The sequence below is a fragment of the Vulpes vulpes genome, chromosome 4, assembly GCF_048418805.1.
Source record: "Vulpes vulpes isolate BD-2025 chromosome 4, VulVul3, whole genome shotgun sequence".
Taxonomy (NCBI): Eukaryota; Metazoa; Chordata; class Mammalia; order Carnivora; family Canidae; genus Vulpes; species Vulpes vulpes.
In genome coordinates this window covers 130,224,828-130,244,035 of record NC_132783.1, presented here as the reverse complement: position 1 = coordinate 130,244,035, position 19,208 = coordinate 130,224,828, and the positions used below count along the sequence as shown (strand labels likewise).

General features: G+C 34.4%; 1 protein-coding gene across 2 annotated transcripts in view; it reads left to right on the top strand.

The window, feature by feature from the left end:
• NIPBL (NIPBL cohesin loading factor) overlaps positions 1–17,697 on the top strand; it is a 201,103-nt gene extending 183,406 nt beyond the window's left edge. Inside the window, exons 37-47 of one of the 2 annotated variants that reach the window (XM_026016660.2) lie at positions 132–286; positions 802–892; positions 2,330–2,503; positions 2,901–3,091; positions 5,863–5,970; positions 6,440–6,640; positions 10,444–10,590; positions 12,395–12,669; positions 13,550–13,724; positions 15,650–15,838; positions 16,402–17,697. In XM_026016660.2, coding sequence (XP_025872445.1) covers positions 132–286; positions 802–892; positions 2,330–2,503; positions 2,901–3,091; positions 5,863–5,970; positions 6,440–6,640; positions 10,444–10,590; positions 12,395–12,669; positions 13,550–13,724; positions 15,650–15,838; positions 16,402–16,767 — 2,072 coding nt within the window. In that variant the 3' untranslated portion in view covers positions 16,768–17,697. Of the gene's footprint in view, positions 1–131; positions 287–801; positions 893–2,329; positions 2,504–2,900; positions 3,092–5,862; positions 5,971–6,439; positions 6,641–10,443; positions 10,591–12,394; positions 12,670–13,549; positions 13,725–15,649; positions 15,880–16,401 lie in introns of both variants that reach the window. The other variant, XM_026016661.2, reaches the window with a different exon arrangement.
• The last annotated feature ends 1,511 nt before the right edge of the window (positions 17,698–19,208 follow it).

The following is a 19,208-nucleotide window of genomic DNA, read 5'->3' as shown; positions in this document are numbered from 1 at the left end:
TCATAATTCTACATGTGCATGACACTTAGAACCATTAATAAAATTTAATCCTAACAACTTAGCAGTAATTATTTGAAGATAATTCAAGGATAAAAGGTTTATTGTAAGTAAATACTACTTATCTTTACTAGGTGCCATTTCAAAATTAAAAAGTCAGCACCAGGAAGACCCAAATAACACCTCACTTTTAACAAACAAACCAGCACTTCTCAGATCTCTTTTCACTGTTGGAGCATTATGTCGGCATTTTGATTTTGATCTAGAAGATTTTAAAGGCAACAGTAAGGTAAAGATTCTAACATTAATTATTTTAGTATGCTCTAAAAGAACTGTGTGACCCTGTGAACTGAAAATTATTGATGACCCAGGATGAAAGCAGTATTAGAGTAGTCTGGTTTAATGAGAATTCTGAAACAGTGCTACCCAAAATATGGTCCTTAGACTGGCCTCTGATCCAGGAACTGTTTTTACTGGTTTGTAACAAGATTACACAAATTCTATCAGCTTTGTAACAGTAGGCACCCTGGGTAAGCAGCTTTTTTTTTTTTTTTTTTTTTTAACTTTCTCAATGAAGGAGCAGTATGTTATTTGTAATCTGTCACAAACTTCTTTGTCACAGACCTTTATTTTGGGTGTCACTATTCTAAAATCAATGGATTTATAAATATATTGGTGATTTATTCTTCAGTAAAGTTTTTATGCGGAAATTTTCATTGTGTTTAGGTTTTTTTCCCTTTATAGTTGAAACTGATCAAAGTTACTCTTCTTCATACACTTTAATGTGTTTCCCCCCCCCCTTAGGTTAATATAAAGGATAAAGTACTTGAACTATTGATGTATTTTACCAAACATTCAGATGAAGAGGTACAAACGAAAGCTATCATTGGTCTAGGTGAGTTAAGTCTAAATTTCTTTATAGTTTTGGTTGTTTGAGAGGTTGAGCAAATTTTATAATAATGTGAGTCTAAACTGTTGTTTTATTTAAGTATATTTCCATTCTCAGTAGGATTTGGTATATAGAAAATAGGACTAGGGGTTAAGACACCTGGGTTCCATTCTTGGCTCAGCCAGTGACTTTCTGGGTGACCTTCAGCAAGTCATGTAACTTCTCTGTTCGTCAGAGAAACTTTATTTTGGTAACATTAGCAAGTTTTATAATTTAATATGCATGAGCAATTGGTTGATATTAGTCTTTTGAACAAAAATGATTAATAAGTTTTTAGTTGCCCAAACCTCACTAAATTTTTACTGATTTCTTTAAATAAACTTAAATCTTAAGTATCTTATTCCTCCTTCATCCCTTTCAGAAAATTACCTATAGCAAATATATTAAACATTCATATATCACTTACTTTAGGGAGTTATATTGTTACAGTGTTACCTTCAAGCCAAATGTACCTTTGAATATTCAGCCTGGACATAAGTTATATAAAGTGGCAAAACTTAATAATGTTAATTCAGAGAACAAGTAATATAAATTTTGACTTGAAAAAGTAGCACTATATAGAAAATAGTGCCTCTAAACCAATGACATCTTACTTGAGCCATGATACATTATACTGTGTGACCTTGGATTAGTTATCTGATCACTCTATGCTTTGAGTTTAGTTTTGTTATTTGGCATCAGTAACATTTGCTATCATTAAGGATCTTCATCTTGTCTTACATAAATAAGCATTTTGTACAAAAAACATGAATATTATGGTTATAGGATTCAGCATTGTGGCTTCTAATTATAATGCCATAAAAAATAAATGGAAGATATTGTTGGCTCTAGTTTATTGTAGAATTATTGTTTCATCAACTGGATATATTTTTTTAATTATTTTTTAATAATACCAATGTAGTACCTTCTGCTAGGGATCTAAAAAATGTTTGCAGACATTACCTCTTAAATCCTGAAAACATCCCTTTGAGGTAGGTGGGTGGTAAATATTATTGTCCCCATTTTACAGATGGAGCATTGAGGCACAGAGAGATTATGTGACTCACTCAAGGTCACACTACAAGTCAGTGGTGGACCAGGAATAGAACCCAAGACACCTGACTCCTAATCCACTCCCCTAGCCACTAGGCCCTGCTCCCTCCTCAAGGTTTCCTCTTGTGTGAAATTCTCCTTTGAAATGCAATTTCTTGTTTTTAATTCATGGGGAAAGAAGTACCTGCTCTAATACTTCTCTGGGTAAGGCCACTAGCATATATATTCTTCCAGTCATTTTAAGTTTTAATTTTTGAAATAAGGAGCTCTTTAAATAATTTATCAAAATTTTCATTAAGTATTATATTTAATTTTAATATGAATATATCAAGATTTTTTTTCTCTCTTTAGGATTTGCCTTTATTCAACATCCAAGTCTAATGTTTGAGCAAGAGGTGAAAAATCTATATAATAACATTTTATCTGATAAGAACTCTTCAGTAAATTTAAAAATACAAGTGTTAAAAAACCTCCAGACTTACCTACAAGAAGAGGATACACGTATGCAACAAGCAGATAGAGACTGTAAGTAAAAATATATTTTTAAGTTTCATAGTGTGACTAGAGTTAGAATATTCTATGACTGTTTTTTTAATCCGGACACCTGAATTTATTTATCTATTATATGAAGAAATTCTGTTAAAGAGGAGTCCTTAAGTCCATAGTTAGGCTTTAGGGTATTTATAAACTCCCTAAAATAGTTTTTAAATTTTAATGTATAATGCAGATGTTAACATTTTGCAGTAGGATAGAGATTATAGTTCTCAGGTTCTCAAAGGTGCCTCTGACAAAGACATACACACAAGATTAAGAGCCATTGAACAAGTGTGCCAGCTATGGTTTTGTGCTTTTTGTTGTGGTCTAATTTGATGTTTCGTAAAGTTAATATACATGTTCTTAATATGTTTACTTCCTTATGTAGGGAAGAAAGTTGCAAAACAGGAAGATCTAAAAGAAATGGGAGATGTATCCTCAGGGATGAGTAGTTCCATCATGCAGCTTTACCTCAAACAGGTGCTTGAAGCATTTTTTCACACCCAATCAAGTGTACGCCACTTTGCCCTGAATGTCATTGCATTGACCCTAAACCAGGGTCTTATTCATCCAGTTCAGGTAAGTATGTTTTATAGCAGCAGAGCTTACTTAAAAGAGCCAGATTTGTTACCATTTGATGACATTGTGATTGGAGAAAAGTAGTTCTTTATCTTACTTGTTAAGTTTTTTTGTCCTAAATGCTTAAGAATCCATCTCCTGGGTTTTATAATTACTTTAAAATACGCATATATTCACAATATTGTCTCTTGAACAAATTTCTAACTTATATTGGTAGAATATGAATTTGGAATCAATTTTTGAAGTAGGGATGATTTGTTTTAATCCATAATGAGTCATATCTATAAGAACCCATAGCCTGTAATGTCAAGAGAGTTAATTGGGGTTAAGACTGGTAAGCAGGGTAGGTTTTACCCATAGAAAAAGTAAATTATATTACCTAAGCTCAGTTCCTTCATCTGTAAATTGGAAATAATACCAACTACTTAATACCTCAAAGCGTTAATATGAGGACTGACATAATAAAGACATATTAGCTTCACTAAGGATAGGCAGCTAATGCTGATGTAGTAATATGTACACCATCCATCTGACATGTTCAGGAGAGTACCATCAGCTATAGAAGGGAATTTGTTAAATAGCCAAAAGCCTGTATCCTTTAAAATTTTTATTTTGGCTATTTGTTATAGAACTTTTTCTTAAAAAAAAAAAAAAGAACTTTTTCTAATATATGCTATATGTGAATATGTTATGTTCTTCCCTATATCCCAAAATAAAACACACTATTGAATATTTAGCCAGTTCATGACTCAGGGTCATTATCAATAAGATCATGTAATAAAATGTATGTTGAGACTCTTAAATTTTTGAGATACTTAGGATTCTTTGCTGATACTCTGAATGGCCTTAGTTAGTTATACTTTTTATTATTATATTTGCTTTTTTAAACTTTTGTTTAAAATTTCACACATACAAAAATATTACAAGAGTGTACAACAAACCCCCTTGTATTCTCTTCACCTATATTCACCACATGTTAACATTTTGCTGTATTTGCTTTCTCTCCTTCTTCATACACACAATTCTTTCTGAATCATTTGATAGTAATTTTGAGATATCACAATAATTCTTTACCTCTAAACACTTCAGCATAAATATTTTCTAAGAACAAAGACATTCTCTTACAAAACCAAAATGCAGTCATCAAATTCAGGAGATTTAAAACTGATACAATATTATCTAATATACACTCCATTTTCAAATTTTGCCAGTTAAGCTAGTAATATTCTTTTATTTTTTAAAGATTTTTTTTTTTTTAATTTATTTTAGAGAGAGAGAGTACAAGCCAGGGCAGGAGCAGAGGGGGAGAGATTAGAGGGAAAGAATTGTAAGCAGACTCGTCACTGAACATGGAACTCATATGGGGCTTAATCTCATGACCCAAAGATCATGACCTGAACTGAAACCAAGAGTTGGTCACTTAATGGACTGAGCCACCCAGGCGCCCCAAACAAATGATATTCTTTATGGACTTTCTCCCCCAATTCAGGATTTAATCCATGATCATCCTTTTCAGTTGTTGCTGTGTTGACATATTTTTAAACTAGTTTTTTTTATCTGTTTATTGTTTTCAGGTCTCACTACTGGTTCAGATTCATTTAACAAAGTATTAGGGGCAGCCCGGATGGCTCAGCAGTTTAGTGCCGCCTTCAGCACAGGGCATGATCCTGGAGTCCTAGGATCAAGTCCCACGCCAGGCTCCCTGTGTGGGCCTGCTTCTCCCTCTGCCTGTTTCTCTGCCTCTCTCTCTCTCCCTCTCTCTCTCTCTCTCTGTCTCTCTGCCTCTCATGAATATATAAATAAAATCTAAAAAAAAAAAAAAGGTGTTTTTTGACTTTACAAATCCAGTAGGGGGAGCCCCGGTGGCTCAGCGGTTTAGCCACCACCTTTGGCCCAGGGCATGATCCTGGAGACCCGGGATGGAGTCCCATGTCGGGCTCCATACGTGGAGCCTGCTTCTCCCTCTGCCTATGTTTCTGCGCCTCTCTCTCTCTCTATGTCTCTCATGAATAAGTAAATAAAATATTTTTTAAAAAAAGAAAGCCAGTAAATAAGGCTATTATCAAAATACTAGCTATCAGACTATCTGATCATTAAAGCTCTATATAAAATCAGTGTTTTGGAAAATTTTATATCTTCCTAGTTTTGAATATGAAAGACAAGTTACTTTTTGCCCTACATTATCTTTACATAGCAAATTCAGTCAAACTTGAAAAGTTATTGGATTATATATTTTTATTATGTCATAATCTTAAACGGATATTCTTAATGTATGAGCTCTTTATGTTTAAAGAACCTTTACTTCACACTGAAATTGTTTCAGTTTCACCACATCACTATTTTTGTTGACGCTTCATCACTTTTTTTTTCTTTTGCTTTAAGATAAATCTCTCTTTTTTTTTAAGATTTTTTGAATTTATTTGACAGAGAAAGAGAGCAGAGGCAGGAGGAGTGGGAGAGGGAGAAGCAGGCTCCCGCTGAGCAGGGAGCCTTATGTGGGGCTCCATCCCAGGACCCCAGGATCATGACCTGAGCCAAAGGCAGACATTCAACCAACTGAGCCACCCAGGCACCCCAGATTAGTCATTTTTAAAAGAACACTGAGATACGACATTTGTAGAAAGGCCTATAAAACTAAAGACATATACCCTAGATATACAGTGAATTTTAACATATGTCATGATACATATAGAGCTTTTACCACTGTGATGCCTTATAAATCCTATTTATTTATTTATTGCACTAAAAGAATACCTTTATTTTTATTTTAGTGTGTACCATATTTAATTGCTATGGGAACAGACCCAGAACCAGCTATGAGGAACAAGGCTGATCAGCAACTTGTGGAAATAGACAAAAAATATGCTGGATTCATTCATGTATGTGTTTTTAAATTGTATAACCTGAATTTAAACATCTTTCTATGGTATACCATTTCCTTGACAAATGTCCAGCCCATATTCAAATTAGCATAAAATATTTTGCTTAGTATTTATTTCTAAACATGCAACTAAGTTTGTCACCCAAGGTGTTTATTCTTGTTTAAGATTAACTTCTAAGACTGAACTAGAGATGATAGTCCAGCAAGCATGCCCGAATAAATAAGGATGCATGGGTTCTAGTCTTCACTGTGTGATCTTGGCAGTAACAGCTCTTCTGGGTCTTGATTTTTTTCTTACATTAAATGAGGGGGTTGCAATAGATGATCTTTGATGTTCCTTCCAGCACTTGTGTCCTGTGGTTTTATTTTAAATGAGAAAGCCAAACAGTGGATTTAGCTTTTTCAAAGTATATTTTTAATTTGACTCTTAATTTCCATCTCGATAACGAGGCTTTTATTGATTTCAGATGAAAGCAGTGGCTGGTATGAAGATGTCTTACCAGGTACAACAAGCAATCAACACATGCCTAAAAGATCCTGTAAGGGGTTTCAGGCAAGATGAGTCCTCTAGTGCTTTGTGTTCTCACCTTTACTCCATGATCCGTGGAAACCGCCAACACAGACGGGCCTTTCTAATTTCTTTACTCAACCTCTTTGATGACACAGCTGTAAGCATAAAAAATTTACTATTTTAAGAAAATAAATGTTCTAATAAATTTTATGCCTTAAGTAGTCACTATTTTGAAAATATTACCATTTTAGTAAATAATAGTGACTGTATTAAATGGGGTTTTTTACATCTTGTATATTAATTTCAAGGTATGTAGTCAAATTTGGAGGGGAAATTTTGCATGTGTAAAATACAGTGAGGGATAAAGTATCATTGTATCTCCATGCTGAGTATCTTAAAACTTTGATAACAGTTCCTTTAAGCATAACTTTAAATAAGCTATATCACTAAACTATCACTTGGGGGGTGGGGATAGGTTACTTCAATAAATAAGGTGAAATTTCACTTATTTCTGTCACACTCAAATATTGTTAGAATAACTGTTGTAGGTTTTTGGCTGCTGAAATCCTTATTTATTCAACTTCCTTAATGAAGAGCCCACTTTTGTGTAATTACAATTTTGACCCTTTGGGTTATTGCACAAGTTGCACTGGCCAGGACCATAAGCCAAGAAAATAGGGTGTCCTATTCTTTAAGCTTACCTCTTAATTTATCATTCACTTTACACAAATATTTATTCAGTACTACCATGTGTGGTAATTATTGTGGTAAGAGATGAAGTTAAAATAGTAAATAGGACAGATGTAACATCTGCCCACATAGAGCTTACCAGTTAGTCTATGTGTGTATAAAGCTTTGAAAAGAACAAAAAAAGCGCTTGGAGTATTTTTTGTATTTTAATCACTTATAAATTGATTTTGTTATCCCTGAACCAGATTTTCTTTCAATAAAACAAAATTTAAATTGCCAAATATAGATGCCTTACTAGACCTCTTTTTTTAAGGACTACATGAAATTTTTTGATATCTAGCAAATATTATAAGCATCTATTTCAGAAATACTTGGAATATAATTTAATCATCACCACCACCACCATCATCATAACATCATCAGTATTAAGTTTTCATTGTGTGTAGGACATCATTCTAAGAGTGGAAATGGTATGATACAGTAGTCTTGCCCTCGCAGGATCTTTCCTCCCTCCAGTTACGGAGATAGGACACAATTTAAAGGAAGTAAATACAGTTAAGATTAGCATATTCTGAGTTCAGGTGGTTTATACTATTGATACTACCCTAATCCTTATCTTGTCTCCTAAACTTCATTCCTGTGTGGTTTCATTGCCTCCTATATGTCATTAGCTCAATGTTCTGTCCACCCAGCATGCACAATGCTAAGCTGGAAATTCAGCTATCATAATGCAGTGCTGTCTCCCGACTATTTCCAACAAAGGATGTCAGAGGAGGAACAAATGACTGAAGGCCTGAGTTAGATGAGATAAATCTACTACTTAAGCAAGGGATAAAAACGTAATAAAGGCACAAAGATAAGAATGTGTGGGAAATAATGAATAGATTGTTATTTGACTGGAGCAGAAAGGTCATAATAAAGCTTGGTTTATGGAGGATCTTGTAGACAGTGAAAATCCAAAAAAAGCATTTGAATAAAGTGATGAGGACAGATGCCAAAGAGCATTTTAGGAACATGTATTTCTTAGCATTGTGTTCATCCTGGAGGTAACCAGGGACTGATCTATTTTGATGACAGTAGGAAAGGAAAGAAGTGTTGTGGAGAAGTAATAAATTAAATGAGGCTGTGTGAGAATTGTCAATGGGTAACTGGAATGTTTTTGTCCTGAGCACCTGAGGAAATAATAGGATTGTTGAAAGGAGTTGGCTTGAGAAGGACATAGAAAGAGGAGTAATCAAAGAGGTAGGAAGAGAAAACTAAGAAGAAAGTTTCAGGAAGAAAAGGGTGGAGAGTAGCGTCCAGTGCTACTCAGAAGTCAAGGAGAAGGGATCCCTGGGTGGCGCAGCGGTTTAGCGCCTGCCTTTGGCCCAGGGCGCGATCCTGGAGACCCGGGATCGAATCCCACGTCAGGCTCCCGGTGCATGGAGCCTGCTTCTCCCTCTGCCTGTGTCTCTGCCTCTCTCTCTCTCTCTCTCTCTGTGACTACATAAATAATAAAAAAAAAAAAAAAAAAAAAAGTCAAGGAGAATAAGGGCAGCCCAGGTGGCTCAGTGGTTTATCGCCACTTTCAGCCCAGGGCGTGATCCCGGAGACCCAGGATCGAGTCCCATGTCGGGCTCCCTGCATGAAACCTGCTTCTCCCTCTGCCTGTGTCTCTGCCTCTCTCTCTCTCTCTCTCTCTCTCTCTCTCTCATGAATAAATAAATAAATAAAATCTTTTTTTTAAAAAAAGTCAAGGAGAATAAGATATTTTTAAAAATGAAATGGGGCAAGATTAGATGGCAGCAGTCAAGCAGTAGGGGAACACAAGCTTGATTATGATTGAAGAATAGTGGGGAAGACATGGGAAGAGCAGCTTAAGATTCTTTTAAGAAATTTGATTTTTGAAAGGAAAGAGCAATATAGGACTTTTTTATGAACAAAGTTGAAGAATTTCAGTTTTAAAAAGGTTTATTCAGAGTAGTCCTGAACATTTTCAGTTTTAGGAGGAAAAATATATATATATATGTATGTATAAATTAGTGTTAAAACTAATAGACATGGTGGAGTTCTATGTCTGCATTTCCCCAACTTTCAACACATGGGTGTTGATACATAATTAAAAATAAAAAATAGAGTGATGGCAAGATTATTGCTTCTGTCCTATAGGATTTTGTTGTTGCTCATGCCACCATTGGATTTTGTGTTGTTTGCATGGCAGGATAGGTGAGATGGCAGAGATAGTGTTTTTTGTTTTTTGTTTTTTGAGGAAGTGTATTTTGATTGCTGTATTTTCTTTTTCTTTTTTTTCCTAAGCTGTGTTTTAAAGGAATTTATTAATATGCCCTTCTGTTTATATTTTATATGATTATGAAATGCTAAAAGTCTGGGATCCCTGGGTAGCGCAGCGGTTTGGCGCCTGCCTTTGGCCCAGGGCGCGATCCTGGAGACCCGGGATCGAATCCCACATCAGGCTTCCGGTGCATGGAGCCTGCTTCTTCCTCCGCCTGTGTCTCTGCCTCTCTCTCTCTCTCTGTGACTATCATAAATTAAAAAAAAAAAAAAGAAAAAGAAAAAAGAAATGCTAAAAGTCTCTATTACTTCTTTTTAAAGCAAACAACTAGTAGTAGCCATAACTTTTGCCTTAAATTTTGCCTATCAGAGTTTTTGTCATGTGAGACTATGGAATGGCCCTGTCAGAAGGACTGGTATTCTGAGTTATGTACATAGAGGAAGCTGACAAATGTTTTTTGAATACACGAACTTTAATGTTTTTTTAACCTACATGTTAGTATGATGTTTTTTTTAACCTACATGTTAGTACTATGATTCGTGCTTATTTTTTAGGGCAGAATAGTAACTGTGTGTAACTGATCTCCATATGGGTTAAAGTCTTAGAAGCACAATGACAAATCACTATGAATTCATATGTATACTTTCTGATGTGGTATGGATTTATCATAAAGATTCCATATACTCTGAGAAAACTTCAGGGAATTCCACTGGGGTACACTAAAAAATTTCACCTCTTCCCTTCTTAAGGTCCATGGTATAAGTCATTATGAAATCTCTTTAAATGGGTATAAGATTATTTTATAAAATCCATTTCTGTTCCCCTTCATCCCTGTTTCTTAACTCCCTCCCCTGCTCTCTCCCTCCCTCCCTTACCCTTCTCTTTCTGAAACATTAACTGAGGTGAAAGTGCCCTCTAACATTTTTTTGTCTGAAAAGGCTTTTTGGATGGATTTCTAGATTATCCACTAAACGTGTACCTTTTTTTAAAATTTACAGAAAACAGAAGTGAATATGCTCTTGTATATAGCAGACAATCTAGCCTGTTTTCCATACCAGACACAGGAAGAGCCGTTGTTTATAATGCATCATATAGACATTACACTCTCAGTTTCTGGTAGTAACCTACTGCAGTCATTCAAGGAGGTAAGTTACACACATTACTATTCTTAATGCATCTGTCAAAGTGTAGGCATGCTATTCTCACTGTTTTGTTTCCATTGTTCTTTTTTTTCTTTTCACAGGTATATAAAGTCTTTCTAAATGAATATATTAAAATCTGGGCAGTGCTTGAATTGGGGAGAAGAAGTGGGTTGCCATTTCATGTCTATTAAGAAAGACCTAAAACCATTCCATTCCAGATCATTTAAGTGGAATATATACATACATATATATGTATATTTATTTATATATGGATTGTTCTTTTGATAAGCCATCCCACTTCTTTTTTTCTTTTACTTTAAGCACTGATCTTAAGTGTTTGGTGTTCATTCATATGTTCATTTAAACCCCATTTTAAAGCACCTTGCTGTTCTGTAAATCTGGTAATGCTATAGATTACAGTAGTATACTTGAAGAGATATAAATAGAGATAGATAGCTTATTTATATGGAAAAACAGAAAATGTGTAATACTGTTGATTTCTGTATCCCTGAACACCTAACATCATAATGGAGTTGGTGTATTGCGTGCCCAGAATCTTTACCGAGTTTATTATAAACCTTATGTCTTCTCTTGTGGTTTTTAGGAGGAAATATAATTGGTTTCATTGTAATAGCACCTGATATGGCATTTAAAGACATAATAGGCACACAGTAAATTATTTAAAACCTAATTACAATATTTTCATGTACCTGATGATACAAGTAGATCTCATTTTACAAAATTGTTGTGCTCAGAACTCCACTTGATCACACTAGTAAATGAGGGAGATTATTATAACACCCAAGGGTTGGAATTACAGAAGTAACTAAACCCTTGCTGCTTGAAGTGTGCACCAAGACCCTGGCAGCACTGGCCTCACTTGAGATCTTGTTAGAACTACAGAACCTCAGGCCCCACCCTACACCTGCTGAAACAGTCTGCATTTTTAACAGAACCCTAGGTGGTCCTTAAAGTTTGAGAAGTTAATAATTTCCCAGAATCTTTAGTCATCATATTATCTTATTTTACTTCACTTACTGTTGTGAACATACTTGTAAATGTTCCTCGGGTTTTATATTTCTTCTTTAATAGTTACATTTTTAATAATTGCCTTGTAATCTGGTCTTTTCCCTCTCTTAAATCCAGCTAACTTTATTTCTTTTTAAGAGCTAACAGTTTCATAAAGTACAAAAAAAAAAAAAAAAAAAAAAACATAGAATTTAACTGTTTAAGAAAAAGTTGCATATTATCTTATTGAAAAGTTCTTAAAAGGGAGAGTTTGATAAAAGTTGGGGTTTTCAAGCCTATTATATTCTCCTCAGTTAAATTATATTTAGTATTATTTTTAAAAAATAATCTCTCTGAAAAAAAATAATAATCTCTCTGCCCATCTTGGGGCTCAAACTCATGACCTTTGAGATCAAGAGTCACGTACTCTACTGACTGCCAGCCAGGCATCCTTTTCCTTACTTAAATTATGATTACTGCCTTTTCTCTATAGTGGCTTAACCTGTGTAACAAATCAATACTTTTATAACCAATTTATCTTTCACCTCTATCCTATAACAAAAATGTTTCCCTTTGATATTTGATAAGGGCTTTTAGGGAGGGGGTAATCAGAGTGAATTCTATGTGATTTTGTTTAGTCTTGGAACCTAATTGTTGTTTATGGAAAGTCAGAGAGTTTCAACATATAAAATACTAATTTAGAGATGCTATTTGAAGCTTGTGAATAGAGCATAATTTTTTTAATGGTATTTTGTTACTATTTTTCCTTTTTTTTTTTTTTTTCTTTTTTTCTTTTCAGTCAATGGTAAAAGACAAAAGGAAAGAGAGAAAATCATCACCTAGTAAGGAAAATGAGTCAAGTGAGAGTGAAGAAGAAGTTTCCAGGCCTCGGAAGTCACGGAAACGTGTAGATTCAGATTCAGATTCAGATTCAGAAGATGATATAAATTCAGTGATGAAATGTTTGCCAGAAAATTCAGCTCCTTTAATTGAATTTGCAAATGTCTCCCAGGGTATTTTATTGCTTCTGATGTTAAAACAACATTTGAAGAATCTTTGTGGATTTTCTGATAGGTAAGGTTACATAAGCAATGAGAGAAAAAACTTTACCCTGTTCAAACTATAAAGAAACATGAAACCCAGTTTTGACTGCGTATTTACTTTCATATTAAAAATGTTCCTTTTATTAAAAAAAAAAGTTCCTTTTAAAAGAAGGAATTTGTTCCTTTTTGTTGCTATATAGTATTTTGTTGTGTAATATGCCACAATTTGTACATTCATTTATTGAAAAGAGGAAAAGCATTCCCTAGTTGCATTATAAATGAAAGGACTTATTTTGTTGATTTCCTTAAATAGATCTTATTAGAGAATTAGGATAATCTTAAAATAGATTGCAAATTTAAGTTTTTAAAGAGCTGCAAGTAAAGAATAGACCAACCAAGCTGAACTCAATAAAACCCAAATGGTGTTAAATGTTGGCAACTAATTAAAAATAATGTAAAACCTTGTAAGGTCTTGGGGCGGTGCTAAGAAGTTGGGAAGATTTTTAAGCCAGAGTTGTTAATAATATGAAACAGATTTGTAAACATTGTGGCTGCTGTGTAGAGGATGAATAGTTGGAGGGCAAGAAAGTAGGAGGTAAACCAGTATTTATATTGAAACTGTTCTACAGTCACAATCATGGTATTCAAAAACAGACATGAGAAATTACTTTCGTTTAATGATACCTCTACTCAAGACAAATACTGATGGAAACGAGAGAATATTACTCTTTTTAATCTTTGCCTTTATGTCTTTACTTCCCTTTTTAAAATTATATTTATTTTTGTGTACAAGTTCACTGGTCGAAATCTGTATGACAAAAAGTTTAATTATTAGTAAATGAAGTTTAACTACAATCACTTTCAATATAAATGCCTGAAAAAATTTTAATGCCTTTGTTTTCCCAAAACAGTAAAATTCAGAAATACTCTCCATCTGAATCTGCAAAAGTATATGATAAAGCGATAAACCGGAAAACAGGAGTTCATTTTCATCCCAAACAAACACTGGACTTCCTGCGGAGTGATATGGCTAATTCTAAAATCACTGAAGATGTGAAGAGGAGTATAGTAAAACAGTATCTAGATGTGAGTAGTAAAACCAAAATATATTTCCTTCTAATAATACTTTTATGAAAAGTAAATTCTTTGGGGGAGATGGTTCTCTCTCTTACCTGGAAAATTCATGAACTTTCAGATTATTTTTCTCTATGTGGTTTTAATGATTTAGGGGAATCTTGCCTTTCCCATTTCACACATTGCATCATATTTTGTCTTAGGAAATGCCAGCCCACTACTCATTTTATTTTAGTGAGAATGAGTTTATGGGCAAGTTTCAGGAAAAAACCATGCCCGCATATGGATTTTTTTTTTAATTCAGTAGATTACATGGTTTATAGTTCATAAGAGCAAAAGTCATGAAAAGTCATCCTCCTGCCCTCCTCAGCCATTCTGTTGTTCTCCTTCCTGGCAACCAGTATTACTACCTATTCATGTATTCTTACAGAAGTATAATACTGGTTTATATATTTGTATCATATATACCATACCCTTACATACATAACCAGTTAACAAATATGTGAGAAAATGTGTGTGTAGAATGTGCTTTTAAAATGACCAATTCATTAGAGATAGAAAATGGAATAGGGGTTACCCGGGGCTGGGGGGCAGGAAGGAAGGAGGAGCTGTTGTTTTAATAGGTACAGAATGAGTTTCTGTTTGGAATGATAAAAAAGTTTTGGAAATGATGGTGATGATGACTACACAACAATATGAATATACTTAATGGAAGTGAATTGAACATTTTAAAATCATTAGAATGGTAAGTTTTATGTATATTTTACCACAGTAAAGTTTTATGTTTAAAAACATGGAGTTTTGTTTTGTTTTGTTTTGAGATTGTCCCTAAAAAATATATTTTTTTATTTTAATCAACTTAAAGCAACTAGCTGAACATAACTAATAATATTTTTGACCAAGAATGAAACCTACACAGGGGCATCTACGTGGCTCAGTCAGTTAAGTGTCTGATTCTTGGTTATGACTCAAGTCATGATCTCCTTATGGCCAGACAGAACTCCACTTTTGCATTCTGCTCCCTGCTCAGCGAGGAGTCTGTTTCCCCTCTTCCTCTCTCCTTCCCTCCTCCAACCACCCTCTCTCCACTCACGCACTTTCTCTCCCTCCCTCTTACTCTCTAAAAATAATTTTTTTAAAAAAGAATGAAATCTGCAATGTTTTTCATATTATTCATAGACTGCAAACCTTATACTCTAAAGCTAAAAATTATTTTAATCCTCTTTTTAAATTGTTTAACATCCTTTTTCTTCCTCTTATATCTTCTTATTTTGGCAGAGGGCAGAGGGAACAGAGAACTTGAAAAATGTCTATCAGTAATTCTTTTTTAAAAATTATTCATGAGAGACACACAGAGAGAGGCAGAGACATTGGCAGAGGGAGAAGCAGGCTCCCTGCAGGAAGCCTGATGTGGGACTCCATCCTGGGACTCCAGGATCACGCCCTGAGCCAAAGGCAGACACTTAACCCCTGAGCCACCCAGGCGTCCCTCCATCAGTAATTATTAGTCATCTGGTTGCTTGATGACTTGGACCGGGATCAGCAAACTTATGGGCCATATCTGGCCCTGCTGCCTGTTTATTTTTAATTTTTCCCCTTGCCCATTTAAATAAGGTGTTTTTGAAACAGCCATGCCCATTCATTTATGTATTGTCTCTAGCTGTTTTCACGCTATGATAGCAGAGTTGCGTAGTTGTGACAGAGGCCATATAGCCTGAAAAGCCAAAAATATTTACTATCTGGCTTTTTATACAAAATATTTGCCAGGCCCTGTCTTGGACAATAGCTAGTCTGTTTAGCCACTAAACTAATACCCACACCTGACTGCTGCCTGGAAAACATTTAGGGAAAAAAAAACTTTTAAAAGAAACATTTAGGGACTTAAAAATCTTTTTTGAGATTATTTACTTAACTAAATTCATATCTAATTTTTGTAGTTCAAACTTCTCATGGAACATCTGGACCCTGATGAAGAGGAGGAAGAAGGGGAGGTGTCAGCTAGTACAAATGCTCGGAACAAAGCAATTACCTCGCTGCTTGGAGGAGGCAGCCCTAAAAATAATGCAGCAGCAGAGACAGAAGATGATGAAAGTGATGGGGAGGATAGAGGAGGAGGCACTTCAGGGGTGAGGCGGAGGAGGAGTCAACGTATTTCGCAGCGTATTACGTAAAATGATTTTTATGTGCTTATATATGTCAGTCTATTAAATGTACACCAAGTAATGTAATACTTATGAGAGAAAACATTTTGTAGATAGAGATTCTCTAATTAACCATTTATACATCCTTTTGTAGAAAGTTTAACATAAAAGACAATAAAAAAGAAAAAAAACAGAAATGAGACTTATCCAGCATAAAGGGTTATTAATTTTTCTTTGGATTGTATTAATGTGTGTTATCTTTTTTTACTGTTGCTAAGTTTTATGTAGCTTTATGGTTCATATGTATATATAATTTTATATATCAATAAGAGTAAAGACACGGGTACAAATTAAGAGTTATATGGTTTTACAAGTATATGTTAACCCCTTGGCGCTGGCGGTCACGGTGCGTCTCATTGCCGGCAATGGAAGTGTGCTGGGAAATCCCAACTCCCGGCGTCAAGGGATTAAAAGCAATAAAAACAAAAATTTCACTAAAATTCTTTTGTGTAACACTTCGTCTTTTTTCCCCCCCCCCAATGTTTTAGTCATTGAGAAGGTCAAAACGAAATTCAGACTCTACGGAGTTGGCAGCACAGATGAATGAAAGTGTTGACGTCATGGATGTCATCGCTATTTGCTGTCCAAAGTACAAAGATCGACCACAAATTGCAAGAGTAGTACAGAAAACCAGCAATGGCTTCAGTGTTCAGTGGATGGCAGGCTCCTACAGTGGCTCCTGGACTGAGGCTAAGCGCCGTGATGGCCGCAAACTGGTGCCTTGGGTAGACACTATTAAAGAGTCAGACATTATTTACAAAAAAATTGCTCTAACGAGTGCTAATAAGCTGACTAATAAAGTTGTTCAGACTTTACGATCCCTGTATGCCGCCAAGGATGGGACTTCCAGCTAATGAATTTGTACATGCAGCCAAATTTACAGGAATTTTTTTAAAAGGCAGAAAAACTTGAAATATCAACATTCTGGCAAAAAAAAAATCAGTTTTATGAAGAGTAAGAATGGAACCTGGGATGCAGGAACAAAAGAAGGAAATGTTGGGCAAACATTTTTGTGGGAGCTCCCTTCGCTGTTGTGCAGCAGAAACAGATTCTCAGTTCATTTTTACTCCCACTGTATTATAGTTTAACAAAAATTGTTTATATCTTGGAAAAAAAACTTTCTGTTTAAAAAATAAACAAGTGAATGTTGGAAATTAGTCTGTTAATGTTCTTAATAAAGTGTTCTTGGAGTTTAACCTAGCAGCGGATGGCTTTCTTTAGCTTAGCCCAGTTTCCAGGGAAGCATTGTTTTTTCCAGGCTGTAAAATGGCAGAGTCTCCTGGATATATAATTTATTCTGTTGAAAAAAAAAAAAAAGCATGCAGTATCTATGACCTATCTGCAGAAGGAGTTTTTGTAAATGTAGATTTTGATGTATTAGGTCACCCTGAAAAAAATACGAGAAAAGGGATCCCCAGGCAATCTGGTGGAGCGAATACTGCAATAAATTTTTTTACTTCTCTTTGTTACTTGTCTGTTTCCATTTGAATTTCTTATTGTAAAGATCTGTTTAAATCCATTTATATTATTTTGCAGTCTTTTATGTAAAATTTATTATATCACTGGTTTTCAAAGCAAAACATAAAATATTGTTTATACAGTTTGTATAGGCTGACTTCTGAATAATTGGTATCTATTATTTTCATTCCCATAAGAGGGTGTAAACAATTAACTCCAGGGTTTTATTGTATCCTGCAATATTTAGTATTAACTATATATGATTTAGCACTGTGCCAAACACATTTTCAAGAGTACATTTTGATATAAAAAGAAACTATAGTTTATTCCTTGTATGCTTCAATTTCTTTCTAGTGATGTCATGATGGTAATATTTATTTTTTAAACCTCGGGAAAAGGTAACAGTCATGCTATTTTGGGAAACTAGCATTCTCTTAGTTAAAAATTATGCCGTGTGTTATTTTAGAAATAGAGTTGAGTATGACAACTTCGTAATTACATTTTTCACAAGTTATTTTTTAATGCAGAAAAAGGAGTAATTTTACTAGTTGAGATGTTTATTCATTTTCTATTCTAAACATTTTATACCTCTTTGGGGAACAGTTGTTTGTTACTACAAACGGGGAGATTTGGGTATTTGATCATTTGATCTGCATAGTTGATGCTCAGAAATAGTAATGCCTAAAATTACAGGGGAGAAGATCTGTTTCAAATTTAAGTTTTTAAACAATGTGTGCTTATTTTTAAGTTCGTTTTCAAAAGTTGACCTCTAGAATGTTAAGTTTTATGAAATTGGCCAATAAATGAAAATACTCAATTTGTGAGGAAGAGTGACATTGCCACAAAATACCTTTTTGTGAACACCTATTAAACCACAATGAAAATAACTTTTCAGGATCTATTTCCTATGTGGAATTCTTTCAGAACATTTTCTTGAAAGAAATGTTTTCCCACTCTTCTTCATCCACTTAATTGCATGTTTGCACTTCCTTTTTACTGTGAACTCTGTAGAACAAAACTAGATTGGGTTTTCCCCCCTTGAAGTATGTTTAATCAGTAAAGGACTATGAAAACAACAGTTACTTATCAATAAGTAATTAGAAAAAATATAAGAATATAAAGTACAGCCTGTAGAGTACCAAAAAATAAAGATGCAGTTTTTGAAAAAAAGCCAATTTTGAATACTATGAGCCTGACAATCATGTGTGCTATTATTAATTCTTAGAAAAACTCTACTAATTAAATATGTTACCACCTTTTGTAGATAAGGAAAACTGAGTCTCAGTGTCAGATTCAGTAATTTCCTTATAAATGTAGAATAGGAATTTAAATTTGAAGTTGGAGTCATTGTCTCACTACTCTAAGGTAATTGAACATCAGGCATTAAAGGAAATGATCCTTGCTGAAAGTAAACCTGTTCCTAAAGGATGCTTAGTATGTATATACGTGGGGATCCTGTTTAGAGTGTGCTTTAGGGGGTAGGCACACAGTAGTTACAGCTTCTTTTTGCCTCGTGAATTGCTGTGTTAAGGTATTTTCCATATATTCTAAGCTCCAGTATTTTAGCTATTAATGTAAGCCAAGTGTTGGTATAACTTATAAGCCTTAAGCCTTAAACCAAAGTTTTCAAAAAGTAGATTTCTCAGATATGAATTTTTTAGGCCTTAACAGTAAAATAGTTAAGGCTTTGACAGTCAAATCTACAAAATCAAACTTCTCAGTTATAGTAAAGATTTACAAAGTTCAATCTTTATTTTTTTTTTTTTTTAATTTTCTTTATTCATGAGAGAGAGAGAGAGAGGCACAGACACAGGCAGAGGGAGAAGCAGGCTCCACA